This window comes from Vanacampus margaritifer, chromosome 6, assembly GCF_051991255.1.
Source record: "Vanacampus margaritifer isolate UIUO_Vmar chromosome 6, RoL_Vmar_1.0, whole genome shotgun sequence".
Lineage (NCBI taxonomy): Eukaryota > Metazoa > Chordata > Actinopteri > Syngnathiformes > Syngnathidae > Vanacampus > Vanacampus margaritifer.
This window is the reverse complement of record NC_135437.1, coordinates 26,045,155-26,059,075: the sequence shown is the minus strand read 5'-3', so window position 1 is coordinate 26,059,075 and position 13,921 is coordinate 26,045,155. Positions and strand designations below refer to the sequence as shown.

The 13,921-nt window shown below is 36.9% G+C and overlaps 1 protein-coding gene across 2 annotated transcripts in view; it reads left to right on the top strand.

The window, feature by feature from the left end:
• necab2 (N-terminal EF-hand calcium binding protein 2) overlaps positions 1-13,921 on the top strand; it is a 127,395-nt gene that overhangs the window by 104,722 nt on the left and 8,752 nt on the right. The window contains exons 10-13 of one of the 2 annotated variants that reach the window (XM_077567088.1): positions 4,107-4,219; positions 4,929-5,006; positions 5,511-5,602; positions 8,462-12,873. In XM_077567088.1, coding sequence (XP_077423214.1) covers positions 4,107-4,219; positions 4,929-5,006; positions 5,511-5,602; positions 8,462-8,490 — 312 coding nt within the window. In that variant the 3' untranslated portion in view covers positions 8,491-12,873. Of the gene's footprint in view, positions 1-4,106; positions 4,220-4,928; positions 5,007-5,510; positions 5,603-8,461; positions 12,874-13,921 lie in introns of those variants that run through there. The other variant, XM_077567089.1, reaches the window with a different exon arrangement.

The following is a 13,921-nucleotide window of genomic DNA, read 5'->3' as shown; positions in this document are numbered from 1 at the left end:
GTCATGCATCACAAATTATTGTCCGCCAATTTAAATGCAGGAAACATTAGATTTTTGTCATCCTTTGTTCTACAAATCATGACCACACTCTTATCTGTATTGAATTTCACGTCATGGACAGTGCCGTATTCTGACCACGAGGTCATCTGCATACATAATATGATACACCAAAAAATATTCCTATCATACACCCAGTGTTGCAGGCTAATAGGGAGGTCATCAACATACAAATTAAAAAGAATTAAAGAGAGAATACCACCTTGTCTGACCCAATTTCTAACCCAAAATGGGGCAGAGACACACTAACCCCATTTTACACGTATTGACTGGTTGGCGTACCAGTAGGACAGAATTCTCACAATACATTTAGGAACACCTCTACTACTCATTTTGTCAAACAATAAAAAATGATTAACGAGGTCAAAAGCCTTTGAGGCATCAGTAAAACTCATTAAAACGATTTCCTTTAATGAATATATGGCCAAGTCTGTGCCATGCTTAGCTTTGAAACCAAATTAATTATCGGTAGAGGCAATAATCTCTACAATTCTGTCCAGCAAGATGCTCTCAAAAACTTTAGACAAGACGCTGGCAAGGGCTATTGGTCTGTAGTTATCAGAACAGCCAACTTTTCACGCTTTATCTTTAATCACTGGAACTAGCAAGACAGAAATCGTTTTATCTGGGGGGGGGGGGGGGGGGGAGAAAAACGTAAATTAAGAAGGCATTAAAGCAGATGGCAAGAAGGGGGGGCAACCTCATGCCAGCATATTTAATGTGCTCAGCAGGGATGTAATCCAAACCACTTGCTTTGCCATGCGCTAACTTATTTACAGTTTAAGTCACCTCATGTAAAGAAATTGCCTTTGTATCAAGACAACACAACATTATCAAGAACATAAATATTATTTTTAACACAATTAAATAAGGTTCAGTAATGCTGCCTCCACATATCAGCAATATTGTCAGGCCCTGGCTTCTGCATTTGGTAAGACCCTTTACCTCCTTCCAAAAGTCAGTAGTGTTTTTACTTATAGCTGTTGCCTGCAAAAGACTCATGTTTCAACTGCTGCCTTCCGAAAAACGCTTCAGGTCCATCAAAAATATGCACCACCTGATTCATTAGTTTAGATTGCAAGCCATTTCCATACTGACCTCCAAACTGAAACACACCAGCTTTAATGTGCAGTACTTGTATTTATGGGAGCATTTTATTCCCACTGTGTGCAATATGGACTGATATGCAATATGCGTAATATGGACTAATAATAAGAGCAATACGGACCAAATGCTTTTTTGTTTAAATTACATTTTATTTGCATATTGAGAATAAATGAGATAGAATTAATGAGAAATAAATGAGAATCTCGTTTATGAGTAATGGGCATATCCTTTAGGTGCATATGTTGGTACGGTGTGTATGCTATAAATGCGGTGTGCCGAATGCAAGGTCAACATATTGCTGGCATCAGGTCAAAACCATGTACTTCCAAAATAGTCCGATAGAAATAGATCCCAAAAATGGCATGTTTGTTCAACCATTAACATTGCATTATCAACGAGAGCAAGCTATATTCAACACTTTACATTGGTAAGTAATTAGTAAAAATAGCACCCACATGTATCGACTGACCAATAGTACAGACTTGTAACGTTCTGGCCTGACGCCAGCGATATGTTGAAGAGAATGAATGCAAGCACTCAATATTGATCTTTTATAGTTATTTGATTTAAATCCACTTCTTGAACGCTCCTTATTTTCATTTTGTATACAATTGTAACGTGAGAAGCAGAATTTGGACCCAGAAGAAGACAGTCCACGGAAAAGTACAGAAAAAGTCTTTACATACAAAAGTGCAAACCACAATCACCCGATAGGCGATAAACAGAACAAAGAAACAACTAAAAACAGAGCAAGGTAGACGAGGAAGTGGTAGAGTACATGGAGCATGGGGGGATACTAAAAGCCGTTCTGGCAACGAGTTTATGCCCAACCCTGTGACAAAATACAGGACCTAAGCACAGTCACAACGATGTCAAAGTATCTTGAAAACCCACCATATTGTGCTTTTGTACATTGCAGCAATGCATATAAACAACCTAAAATCTCTAATAAGACTTAATATTGACGTTCGATCGGACGACGGAGAGTGCCCCGAGTCCAATGCATATTCATCGGAGGAAGTGTGTACAGTCTGCTACTTGCTTTTTATTCCCCGGAAAAAAAGGCCGTCAAGAAAGTGTAACGTTTGCACGCAAAACGGACCAATGTGAAAGTGAAAGTAAACTGTTGTGCGAGTCCTGGCGTCTCCTTGCACGCAGGAGAGCGTTACAAAAGGAAAAACTGTATTTGAAACATCCACATAATTGTAAGTAGTACCACAGTTGCACACATTTGTAAATAGTTTGTGAAATTGTTTTGTCAAATTGTTACACTGTTGAATGGAAATAAACGTATTTTCAATCAAAAAACACTTTTTCATTGTTGGTGAAAGCGTTTTACAGAAGTAAAGCACTATTTAGGTGTTTGTGGCATCATTCATGGACAAAAAGAAGTGTACAATTCACTAGAGTGCATGAAATAACATCGTTTCACAAAAAGCTCTTTTTCTCCGTTTTTTGTTTCAAAAGAGAGAATTTCGGTGAAAGTAACCATTTTCTATTGTTGATTACTGAAGAACGGAATAAGGTAGAAACAAACTTTTTTTTTCTGATGAAAGCTGAGAGTCCAATCTTTCATTTGGTAGTATGTGTGTTTCCATAGTCCAAACACAACATTTTCTGTGGACCTTGAAAGATCACTCAAAATGCTTAAATCGGCTGGCACTGGCGACAACCCGTTTTTGAAAACGTCTGGCAGTCAAAGAGTTAAACTGCACTAAAACTAGCCACCAGAGGGTGCTAGAACTGCACAAATGGAAATCAACCTGACTTTATTTAAAAGATGCGCTGCTTTTATTATCGTGACATGACGACGACGACAATATATTGTGGTAGTTTTGATATCGCGATATCACCATTATCGTTACATCCCTAAACAATACTTGAATAAATAATATATAAACAGTATTCTATATTATGCATACTTTATATGCAAGGATTACTAGACAGAAGCCAATGTCAGAAATCCCACCATAGTAACCAAGGTATATATGTTTGCCATTTCCGGAACATTTGTACATTTTGCCTCACAGCAAGATTCAGAGATTTCCATTTGAATCCAAGAGTGTTTCTTTGTGGAGTGTGAATGTTCCATCCATGTGGACTCTCCCCAGGAATAAATAAATGAACTGAAAGGTTGTAATGGGATATCATTACAGACCCTAACCTCAATTTTAGGACCTCCCACTGGGAATATTAACAGCTACTCTGCAGCATTTTTGGCACAGTCTTATCTTTGATGATACGCTATCATTAATTCTTTCACACAAGTTAACGTGAGTACTTTTGCTTTACGTTCCTCGCAGGTCATAGAACATTGTATGGGGTCGCGTTGGGGTTAATGAACAAATTGAAAACTACTCCAAATGTCAGTGCACCAATTTTAAGTAAGATTCAATTTCATGATGATTCAACTTTTGGAAAATAATTTCTGGCATGTGTGCAGTTAAACGCATTTACACTGATGAACAATTTATTCCGTTTAGGACAGTATAAGGGCTTTTCAGCTCAATATGACCCATTCAATAGTTGTGTTTAATTTCCTAGTTTTTCTCAGAGCAGTTTGGCGCTCTGTAGGTAATTACAGAAACAAGGATGCTGGGTAATCTAGTGTTTCTAATTGAGTTAGCTGGAGGTTAGCCATGTTGGGACAGATGTACTGTATTGAATGTCCATTCAATACAATGGAGAAGTATGCTTGTTGCACTGCAATTTTGATTTTCCATATTCACTCTAAATGATTACCAGCTATCATCACACTAATCCGTGGTCTATTGTACTTTATGCTATGAGCACCACAAGTGTTGTTAAATGTGAACTCCAACCAGATCTTCAAGTCACAAACATCCACCAGAAGTTGTTTCCAAGAAACGGACATCCTGAGACCCTAACAAAGTTGATTCAGTAAACGCAGTCTATTTCTAATAATGATTTTCTCTGTGCAGTCATTATTGCTGATCCGTCAGGAGATGGTGGTTTCCCAGAAGAAGCTTGGTGACTATTGTGAGGCACTGAAGCAATACCTGAAGAATGTCTCCACTCAGAGAGACTGCTTTCAGTAAGTCTCGTCCTCCTCCGTCTTCTTGGAAGAATGTTACCGTGCATACATTCATTCATACACAAATTCAATTTCCTTCACTCTTCCTGATAAGAAGCTGCCCCTTCCCCAATGAAAATTGAATACAACTCAGTAAGAACACTTTGCTGCTTTAATGCACTTTAATGCTGCCACCAGCTGTGCTTTACTATGGTGTAGTGTTCTTCTGGTCATCAGCAGTGCTGTCTTTGCGCCAAATACACCTTTTGAAATTGTGGCCAAAAGGTTCAACGTTGGTTTCATGGGACTGTAATACATTTTATTCTATTTTATTTTATTTTATTATATTATGGCTCTCTTAAACATGAAATGTCACACTTCTTCCCAACTTGTTTCCAATTTGGAGTTCTTTTTAAAATGCAAAATAGCTGACTGTGTGTGCTTCCACATTTTTCGGTCCACAAAGAGCTCAAGTATTTATTTTTATTTTATTTATTAATTTTTTTATTTTTTTATTCATGTGTTATGGCTGCAATGTAATTTTACAAGCTCCGCGGTAGGAACTAGGAACTAAAGAGAATTACAGTATTACTTTGAGAAAGGATTATGAGAATAAAGATATCTTAACAAGAGTGGTATGGAAGTATTACAGAACAAAAGTAATCATTTAAGAGCTCGTCTGTCCTTAGACATTTCTAACCTGTCCTGCTCATGTCTGTGTCTTTTCCAGTGTGACTGCCGTGCGTCTGCCAGATGGTTTATCCTTTGTCATCTATGAGTTCTGGGATGGAGAGGATGAGTGGAAAAGGTACAGATTGATTGATTGATTGATTGATTGATTGATTGAAATAAACCATTTCAAAGTAGCTTAATGACTTTATTAGAATGCACAGGAAATAATACGCAGCAAATGTAGAATTAGGAGAAAAGAGTTTTGTATGATTTCTTTCATTTTGCATGTTTGACATTTAATTCAGCTTTTACATTATTGCAGTTTCTTTGTCATTGACATTACTCCTGGCTAAACTGCTTTAATGTATTAAACATGTTCTTATAAATTAGCAATCCTGCTTTCTTATGAATGACTGCTGCACTTGAGATGCATCAAAGCTGCTGTGGTTGAAATTGCCTGCTGCTTTAAGTTTCTGCTTTGCCGCTCACATACAGTAGCAGCTACTCACTGCCATTAATATTTTAACTCTTACAGGAATTACTCAGGGCCATATTTTGAAGGACTGGCACTGTGAGTGTGTGTGTGTCTGAATGTGTCGTATGTGCAAACTGAACCACATGCTCACCACTGTGTTTCCAGGCACCTTCAGTCAGTCCCCAACAAAGCCTTTCAGCATGTGAAAGTGGACACGCTGTGCCAGCCAGAGGCCATTTCCTCTGTCGCCGTGCCAGGTACGTGTTTGAAAATGACAAATTGCAATTAGGTTGTACATGTTTCTGGTTTTCCAAATTACGTTTGGATTAAACAAAAATGACAGTAATTTCCGGACTATAAGGCGCACCTGACTATAAGGTGCACCTGACTATAAGGCGCGCTAGCTAAATTTGAGGAAATACTTGAGGTTTTTACACATAAGCCGCACCCGACTATAAGCCGCAGGTGTATTGTTACCACCACTGATATATTTTCCATAATGAGGGCGCAAATTGTCTCGCTCTCGTTCTGTCTCTTCTACTGTATTTGGGCTCACTTGGTTTGTTTTGCTCTGCCTGACGCTCATGCGGTTCCTTTATAGTGCGCCCTCTTGTGAGCTGATTCATAAGCCGCACCTTTGTATCAACCACTGGGTCGAATGCAAATGAAAAAAAGTTGCGGCTCGTGGTCCAGAAATTACTGTACTCAATATAATATTTCTTCAATGATTCAAATCATTCAAACTTCAAACAATTCACAACATTCAGTACATGAGAGAAATCTATCCAAATTCCAAAAATTCCCACTTCTCCCAGAATTTCACATCACACACGTATGCAAACTCATTCAAGTGAATAAGATATTCAACAAAGAAAGTTCTTCATCTTTCCCATGACAAAATCAAACTACTCTTCTCGTTCAGATTGTTGGGATTGTTGGGAATTACTTTCCACATTCCAATAACTCCTTTCCACACTTATCACAATAACATTCCCAAATTAAAAAAATATTTTACATATTTTTGTTCTCCTTCCACATTTCTCAACTTTCTCAAACCATTCCAACTTCATTCATTCTACATTTCAGCAGGTCAATTAATTCCCCAGCAGTTCAATGCTGCTCTCAGGCATTCACACGCAATTCCTACCAAAATTGCAGTCTCACGTTATGGAATAACATTGAACTTTATAACGAAGTTCATTTAATATTGGAATTTGACACACACAATGCTTGCTTTCATCAAATATTTGTCTCTACTGATGTGACTCAAGTTGTCTCAGAGTCCATAATCCGTCCATTTGAACAAATCAATGCATCACCCCAAATGTACCTTTTTTGAGTCACGGTAATGCCACAACTAGGAACTATAATAATATTTACGATTGTTTTTTCATGGTTTTGCACGGTTGGGACCCAAGTAGAAGGAAGCAGGAAGACAGGAAAGGAGCTTCTCAAAAAGTAGTCTATTTTGCCCCCCCCCCCCAAAAAAAAAGGACAAGGAACATGGAATTATCAAAAATACTGAATAGATTTTTTTAATTTGGTTAAGTTGGCTGTGACCACTCATGCAGCGGCGCAGCTATCCCTCTTACAGATCCACCGGCCTGCACTTATCTGTGAAATTGCATATATATTTTAGATGCCGCACCAGTCACAAAAAGTAAGCCCTAAAAGTTATCAGCTAATTCTGAACACACCCAAGTTATTTGCAGTCAAGTTATCTCAGTTGTTAATTTTGACTTCTTCCGCTCGAGAAGATTAAAAAAAAAAAATTAAAAAAAAAGGAAAGGAATGAATGTGTATACTGTATTATGGTTTGCTCTCTAATATCTGAGGGAAAACCCCTTTTAAAAAAAAATCTGAAAAACTGAAAAAAAATATTATTTTAAAACAGGGAAAAATTACTCAGAAAAAGAGAAAAATAATTATTCAGAAAAACAGGATTTTTTTAACAGAAAATAATTACTCAAAAAACAGGGGAAACAATTATTCAATAAAACAGAAAAAATAAAATTTTGCTTCAATTTATAGATGTGCAAGAAATTGTAATAATCTACTCCAGTCTGACTTGCTAATGCTAATTAGCTAGCTACTCGCTGCACTTTTATCACTCAAAAGAACGGCTCCACACTGCAAAAAAACAACTTTTATTGGAACAACTTGATTGGGACTTTTTCCTTCTACTCTCTAATGTGGCTACAACTTAACAGTGTATCAGACTGCGTGAAACCACACTGCCCCTAAGTGGCCAAATCGAGTACAACATGAACAGCGCTCCCAATAAAGGCACACACAAAGGCAAGACAGCATAAAATAATTTAAATAAAATTGATTTTGGGACATTTAAAATCGCTTCTGAAGTCTGACTCGCTAATGCTAATTAGCTAGCTACTCGCTGCACTTTTATCACTCAAAAGAACGGCTCCACACTGCAAAAAAACAACTTTTATTGGAACAACTTGATTGGGACTTTTTCCTTCTACTCTCTAATGTGGCTACAACTTAACAGTGTATCAGACCGCGTGAAACCACACTGCCCCTAAGTGGCCAAATCGAGTACAACATGAACAGTGCTCCCAATAAAGGCACACACAAAGGCAAGACAGCATAAAATAATTTAAATAAAATCGATTTTGGGACATTTAAAATCGCTTCTGAATCGTACTAAATGAGAATCGCAATTCTTATGAGAATCGATTTTTTGGGCACACCCCTATAAACTACTACATGTGATACATTGATAGTCTAAGTGGTCCAATATATTGTTCTGCTAAGTACTGTAGCATAGAAAGAAAAATATCAGGAAAAAAAGCTTATTTGGGGGGTATTTTTTAATTATTTGTAAAAGGAAAAAAAGAAAAGCAGCTAAAGTGCATGTCAAACTATAACTAAAAAAATTTGTAAGTGTATTGTTGAGTGAAGTCCTGAAGTTGTATCTTCCTAAGACGCATGTGTACTTGAAATTTGGAACAGAGCCACCTTGTTGAAATGGATTCATTGCCTTTGTGAGGCAACGTTTGAAACACTTGTTTTTTTAATCCATCACTTCCTTAGCTGCACTGTGAGCTTCTCTCTGCTTTCTGTCTGTCCAACCTCTGCACCCTGTTTCTCCGCAGCCGCCTGGTGCAGCATGAACAAGGCCTGAACATGAACGTATCCAAGTATACACCAAGACTGTCGGACACCAACTTCTCGCCCTTTCCCCTTTGCATTTCTCCCCTTCTCACTTCCCTCACGTCCCTCCAAACTTCTTGGAATACATGTTTACACAGTGCAAATGAATGGTGTCAACTGCAGTGGATATTGAACAAAGTGCATTTGCATCCAAACATTGTGGTTTACTTCTTCGTATTTATGATATGGTCCTTTCATAAGTTAGTTGGAGTTTGTCATGTAGCATGGAGCTTTGGGTCAAACTTTTTCATGTAGCAGGAACCCGAATGACTCTGGAAAGTCTTTTTGGCCATGCAAACATTTTAAACATGCTCTCAATTGATTACAGAAAGCTTATCTATGTTGCTGCAAGCCCATAGAACAGATTTATTTCACATTTAGTCAAGTAGGAAACTGGAACATTCTGGAAATTATGGAAGTTCTTCGCTTAGTGTTGTTTTTGTAGCTGACCACAAACTTTGATGTCATCCTCACATCATATTGCGCAGACAAAATACAATAAATTGACCATCCTTAAATTAGTTTACAAAGTATTTCTGGATTATCATTTTTTTAATTACAAATAAATATTGTCAACTGATTGTTAACCATGAAATTGGACTATAAGAAGCTGTTGTCTCATGAAAACATCTCAAAATTTAGAACGCAACACGTAGCCTACCGTATGTTTGAATTGCGTTCACTCACCAATGCTGACCAAATCCACCAAAAACTCAACGCCATTGAATGAGAGTCGACATGGCTGATCAAAACAGTTGCTTATTGCATTTTATGCCATTATGCGCTAATGTAACACGAAAGTCAGTATTTAAAAAGACATTTTATTTCATGATGATTTTTAATCAAACAAGTTTTACAAAACCTTTTGAAAAGATATGGCATGGACTAAGTTTATCATTAAGAAAGTGCTGATCCATGTTTGCTGCCAGACATGATTGCCACCTGCTGGACACAAACCTTCAGCCTTGGCAGAGGTCGGCTCGACTGGCTGCTCTTGCTTTTGTTGTGTTTCGAAGTTCTATCTCCACTACTGATATCCGCTCCTAAATATTCCCATTTTTCAGTATTCCCCTCCTACAATAGGCTTTGTCGTCATTTAAGGATGGCGGGACCCTTTTTCTCTCACCTGAAGTGAACTGGGGTCGCCTCAAGCCGTGTGATGCGCCGTCACACTTCAATCAGTCGATGAAGAAAAACAATCCGGCTTCAGAAAAACGTAATCATCACATCAGAATCCAAATTTGAACCACATATTAAACTGGAGAATTTTGAAAAATGCTATAAACAATCATTTTTGCTCATCCAATGTTGCACTGGAATGGAAGAGCCTGGTGAGTTTTTGGAAGTAACATATTTGTGTCAACGCTACTTTCTTATTGAAAAATGTCCAAGTATGGCCACTAAAACACCGTTTAAATGACTGACAGTTCACATCCATCTAACAATAAGAGAATAATACTAGTTTTATAGGCTATCAAGGGACCATCATTACCGTGTCAGCTGTGAAAGATATCAATGAAATATGCGAGCGTCCATTGACAATTATTCAACATCCTTCGCAAAGTGGCTATCTATGGACAGTTCTACATTTGAAAACAAATGGACGCTAAATCATCTAAATTGCAGGTGTAGCATTAATTAAAAACCAACAGTGTCCCGTGGATGGTCCATATTATTAAATCATTCACTGCCATTGACGGTTATAGACGTCAAATTTTCATTTGAACTATTTTAGTTTAACGTTTTTGTTCCTACTTTTGTTAACAAGAGTATGAAAACCTAGAATGTTATTATTGTACATTTAGAACAGATATGACATTTTTGATTAATCGTGAGTTAACTCGTGAAGTCATGCAATTAATTACGATCTCTTTTTTTTTTTATCGCGTCAGGCAATTAAACATTTTAATTGTAATAAATCGCATGACTTCAATAATTAAATCACGATTAATCATAAATGTTATATCTGTTCTAAATGTGCAATATTTGTTTCTAGGTTTTCATACTCTTGTTAACAAAAGTGGGGAAAAAAATGTTAAACTAATAGAAATAGTTCAAATGACTTTTTGACGTCAATAGCCATCAATGGCAATGAATGAGTTAAGTAGTCTATTAAAGTTGTCTTGGAAGCTTCAGTTTTTGCTACACAGACTACTTGTTTTATTTTTGGAGCACTTTGCGACTTAGCTTTAACATCAGGGTTAAAAAAATAAATAAATAAGTGTATTGTGTAGTCACTGTTGGATTAGGATTCTGCTGCAACCTAAACAGAAGAGACGAGATAGTTTATAAAAAATCCAGTTTGTTTTTGCAGTTTGTGTCGTGCTTGTCTAAACTGACAAACACTAGCTCATATTAGCTGTGAAAGTTGAGTAGAGCTTGTATATAGGAATAATGTTCTTCTAATATGAATATATTTGTATTATTTCAATATAGTGCTCTGGTGCAAATCTTATCTCAGTCAAAATGGCAGTGGCTTCTCACACACATCAAAAACTCTTGACATTGACTATAAAAGCCTTAATAATTGCTACAAGATGTAGAAATGTTTGCTATTTTTCACACACACACGCAAAATCATATATTTGACCGCTCAGTAAGCAAGGTAATGTTACATTCATAACAGCTAAATTTAATTCATACAACACCCACTATGTAATATTTAACAATGTATTTATTGGCTTGCAGTTTATGATTTCACAAATTGTAGCTTACTTAACAAGAAACACAAAGATCCTAAAATAGTCACAGATTTTGTTTTTTAAAAAAGAAGCTCTATTGGTTATAAAAAACAAAAAGTGAAATAAATCTCTTAAATTTAAATAAAATTATCTCACCTACTGCTTACTACACGGAAGCGCTAAATCTTACCAATCGTGTCTCATTATTATAACTTTATCCAAGCAGTAGGTACATTTATAAAAGGAAAGAAGAACAATTACTTTCCCCTCCAACTGTGTTGCATTATTTAAAGGAACTGAAGGACACGCAGACACAAGCTTTAGTTTAACATTGTAACAGGCGATAATGAAGAAATAACTTCTACTGAATTAAAGTTGCTACACATTGTTACAGTAAATGTGAAGGGAAAAAAAGTGAAAACTCCCAACCCCCATCAATTATCATCATCAATATATAATCAGTAAAATCTATATACGCAAGCCCAAGTGGAAATGAAGTATCTCTCAAAAAAAAAAATCACAATTTAAAATGGGTCAATACTGTCCGTTCATTTCTATTCCGACCTCCTTTTAAGCCAATTCAGTTTTCAATCAACTCTCCCCTGTGAATGTTGGCCAGCTGCTGACTTGTTTGATACACATTATTATAGCATTTTCAGCACTTTCACAACCTAATGAAATATAATACAAACGTATCAAATATTCTTGATGATTTCCACTGTCAATGATCTCAATGCTTCTTTCTGTGCCAAGAGAATCGGTGTCAAATCCGAGTTGACCAAGCTGCTGCACGTCGACGAGAGGCACGTCGAGCGGCTCAATGTTTACACGTCATAAAACACCGTGTAGTGTTTGACAACACAGAAATGTTCACGTCAATGCAGCCCAACAACGTACAAGGTGCCCGCTCCAATTAGATTGATGCTAAATGAGCTGTCAGAACGCCAATACTGTTCCCCGTTGATACATTCCGGAATGTGGTTCACTGTGCTACCCGTTTTGTTCCTCTCTACTTTTGGATATCCTGAGTACGACTTGTGCTTCGTCACCAAACGAAATATGTATGCCTTTGAAATGTAGTGAAACAGGCCTTGAGTGAATGTTTGCTGACTTGAAGGACTGACGGTGACATGCAGTGCAGTACATGGAGACTTGGCTTCGTGTAGGCAACACCACTTAAAGATGCTGAGAGCTGATGTCACTGGGTTTACCTCAACCAGTCTTAGGACACGATTCCAGATTCCAAGTCAGGAATTTGCCAAATTTCATCCCTGATCAAGGCTACAATGATTTCCTTCTGTGACTGTGTTCTTTTCTATTCTTCAACTGAGTGCATGTCAACTGAATGTCTAGTAACTTATTTGCCGTAGTATTATTAGGCCATGCTACTCCTTTATGGGTTTGGTGCATTTCTTACCTTCTTTTCCTCCTTTTTCTAGTAGTTCTAAAGGATGAAGGAGACAGAGACTAAAATATATTATATACATATGACGACAAAAGTGGCATACAAGGATGAATATTCAATTTTATGAGATTGTTTAACTATTAATTATTAATGTATGTTTCTGTAAAACGGATCTAGTAGACATTGAAAGGATGCAAGTATTATTTGTCGAGATTCTAGAAAATGTAGAGTGATGCAAAATCAATAAAGCTATAAAAGTGAAAACGCTTTGATGCCTTGATAATGAACTGTTTACATTATTTAAAGGAAAAGTCAACCCAAAAAATGTTCTTGACAATAATATGTTATATACTATTATGAATATGGTATTGTGGCTAATATTGCGTTAGTTGAATATGAGTCCAATCCAGCAGTTTTTATCAATATCAGAAGGCGGCCATTTTGCCACTTGCTGTCAATGGAAGATGACATCACAGATGCTCAGGTCTCTGGTAACAACCAATCACAGCTCAGCTTCAGAAAACAGCTGAGCTGTGATTGGTTGTTGCCTGAGCAACTGTGATGTCATCTTCCATTGACAGCAAGTGGCAAAATGGCCGCCCCCAAAATTGATTAAAACGGCTGGATTTTGCTTCATAACTCCTATCCCACATATGTAATATTAATCAGAATGTCGTGTTTTGACTAGTGAGGTCACAAATAACATACTATTCTCAAGAAATGTTTCCCCTGATGCCAATGTCATTCATTGACTTGATATTAACTTATTTACTGCCATTGACGGCTATAGACGTCAAAAATTCATTTGAACTATTTCTATTAGTTTAACATTTTTTCCACTTTTGTTAAGTGTATGAAAACCTAGAAAACAAATTATTGTACATTTAGAACAGATGTAAAATTTGTGATTAACCGTGAGTTAACTAGTGAACTGCGATTGGCTGGCAACCAGTTCAGGGTGTACCCCCGCCTACTGCCCGAAGCCAGCTGGGATAGGCTCCGGCACCCCCCGCAACCCTTGTGAGGAAAAGCGGTTAAGAAAATTGATGGATGGATGAATGAACTAGTGAAGTCATGTGATTAATTACGAAAAATTTTAATCGCCTGACGCACCAAATTTTTAATAATCTTTTTTTCTTCTTAAAAAAAACCAACTAATTTTAATTATTTTTTTATTTTTATAATCTTTTCTTTTTTTTTTTAAACAAAAAAGAAAAGTTTATTAAAAATTAGGGGCATCAGACGATAACATTTTGTAATCATAATTAATCGCATGACTTCAATAGCTAACTCTCGATTAATCACAAATTTGATAT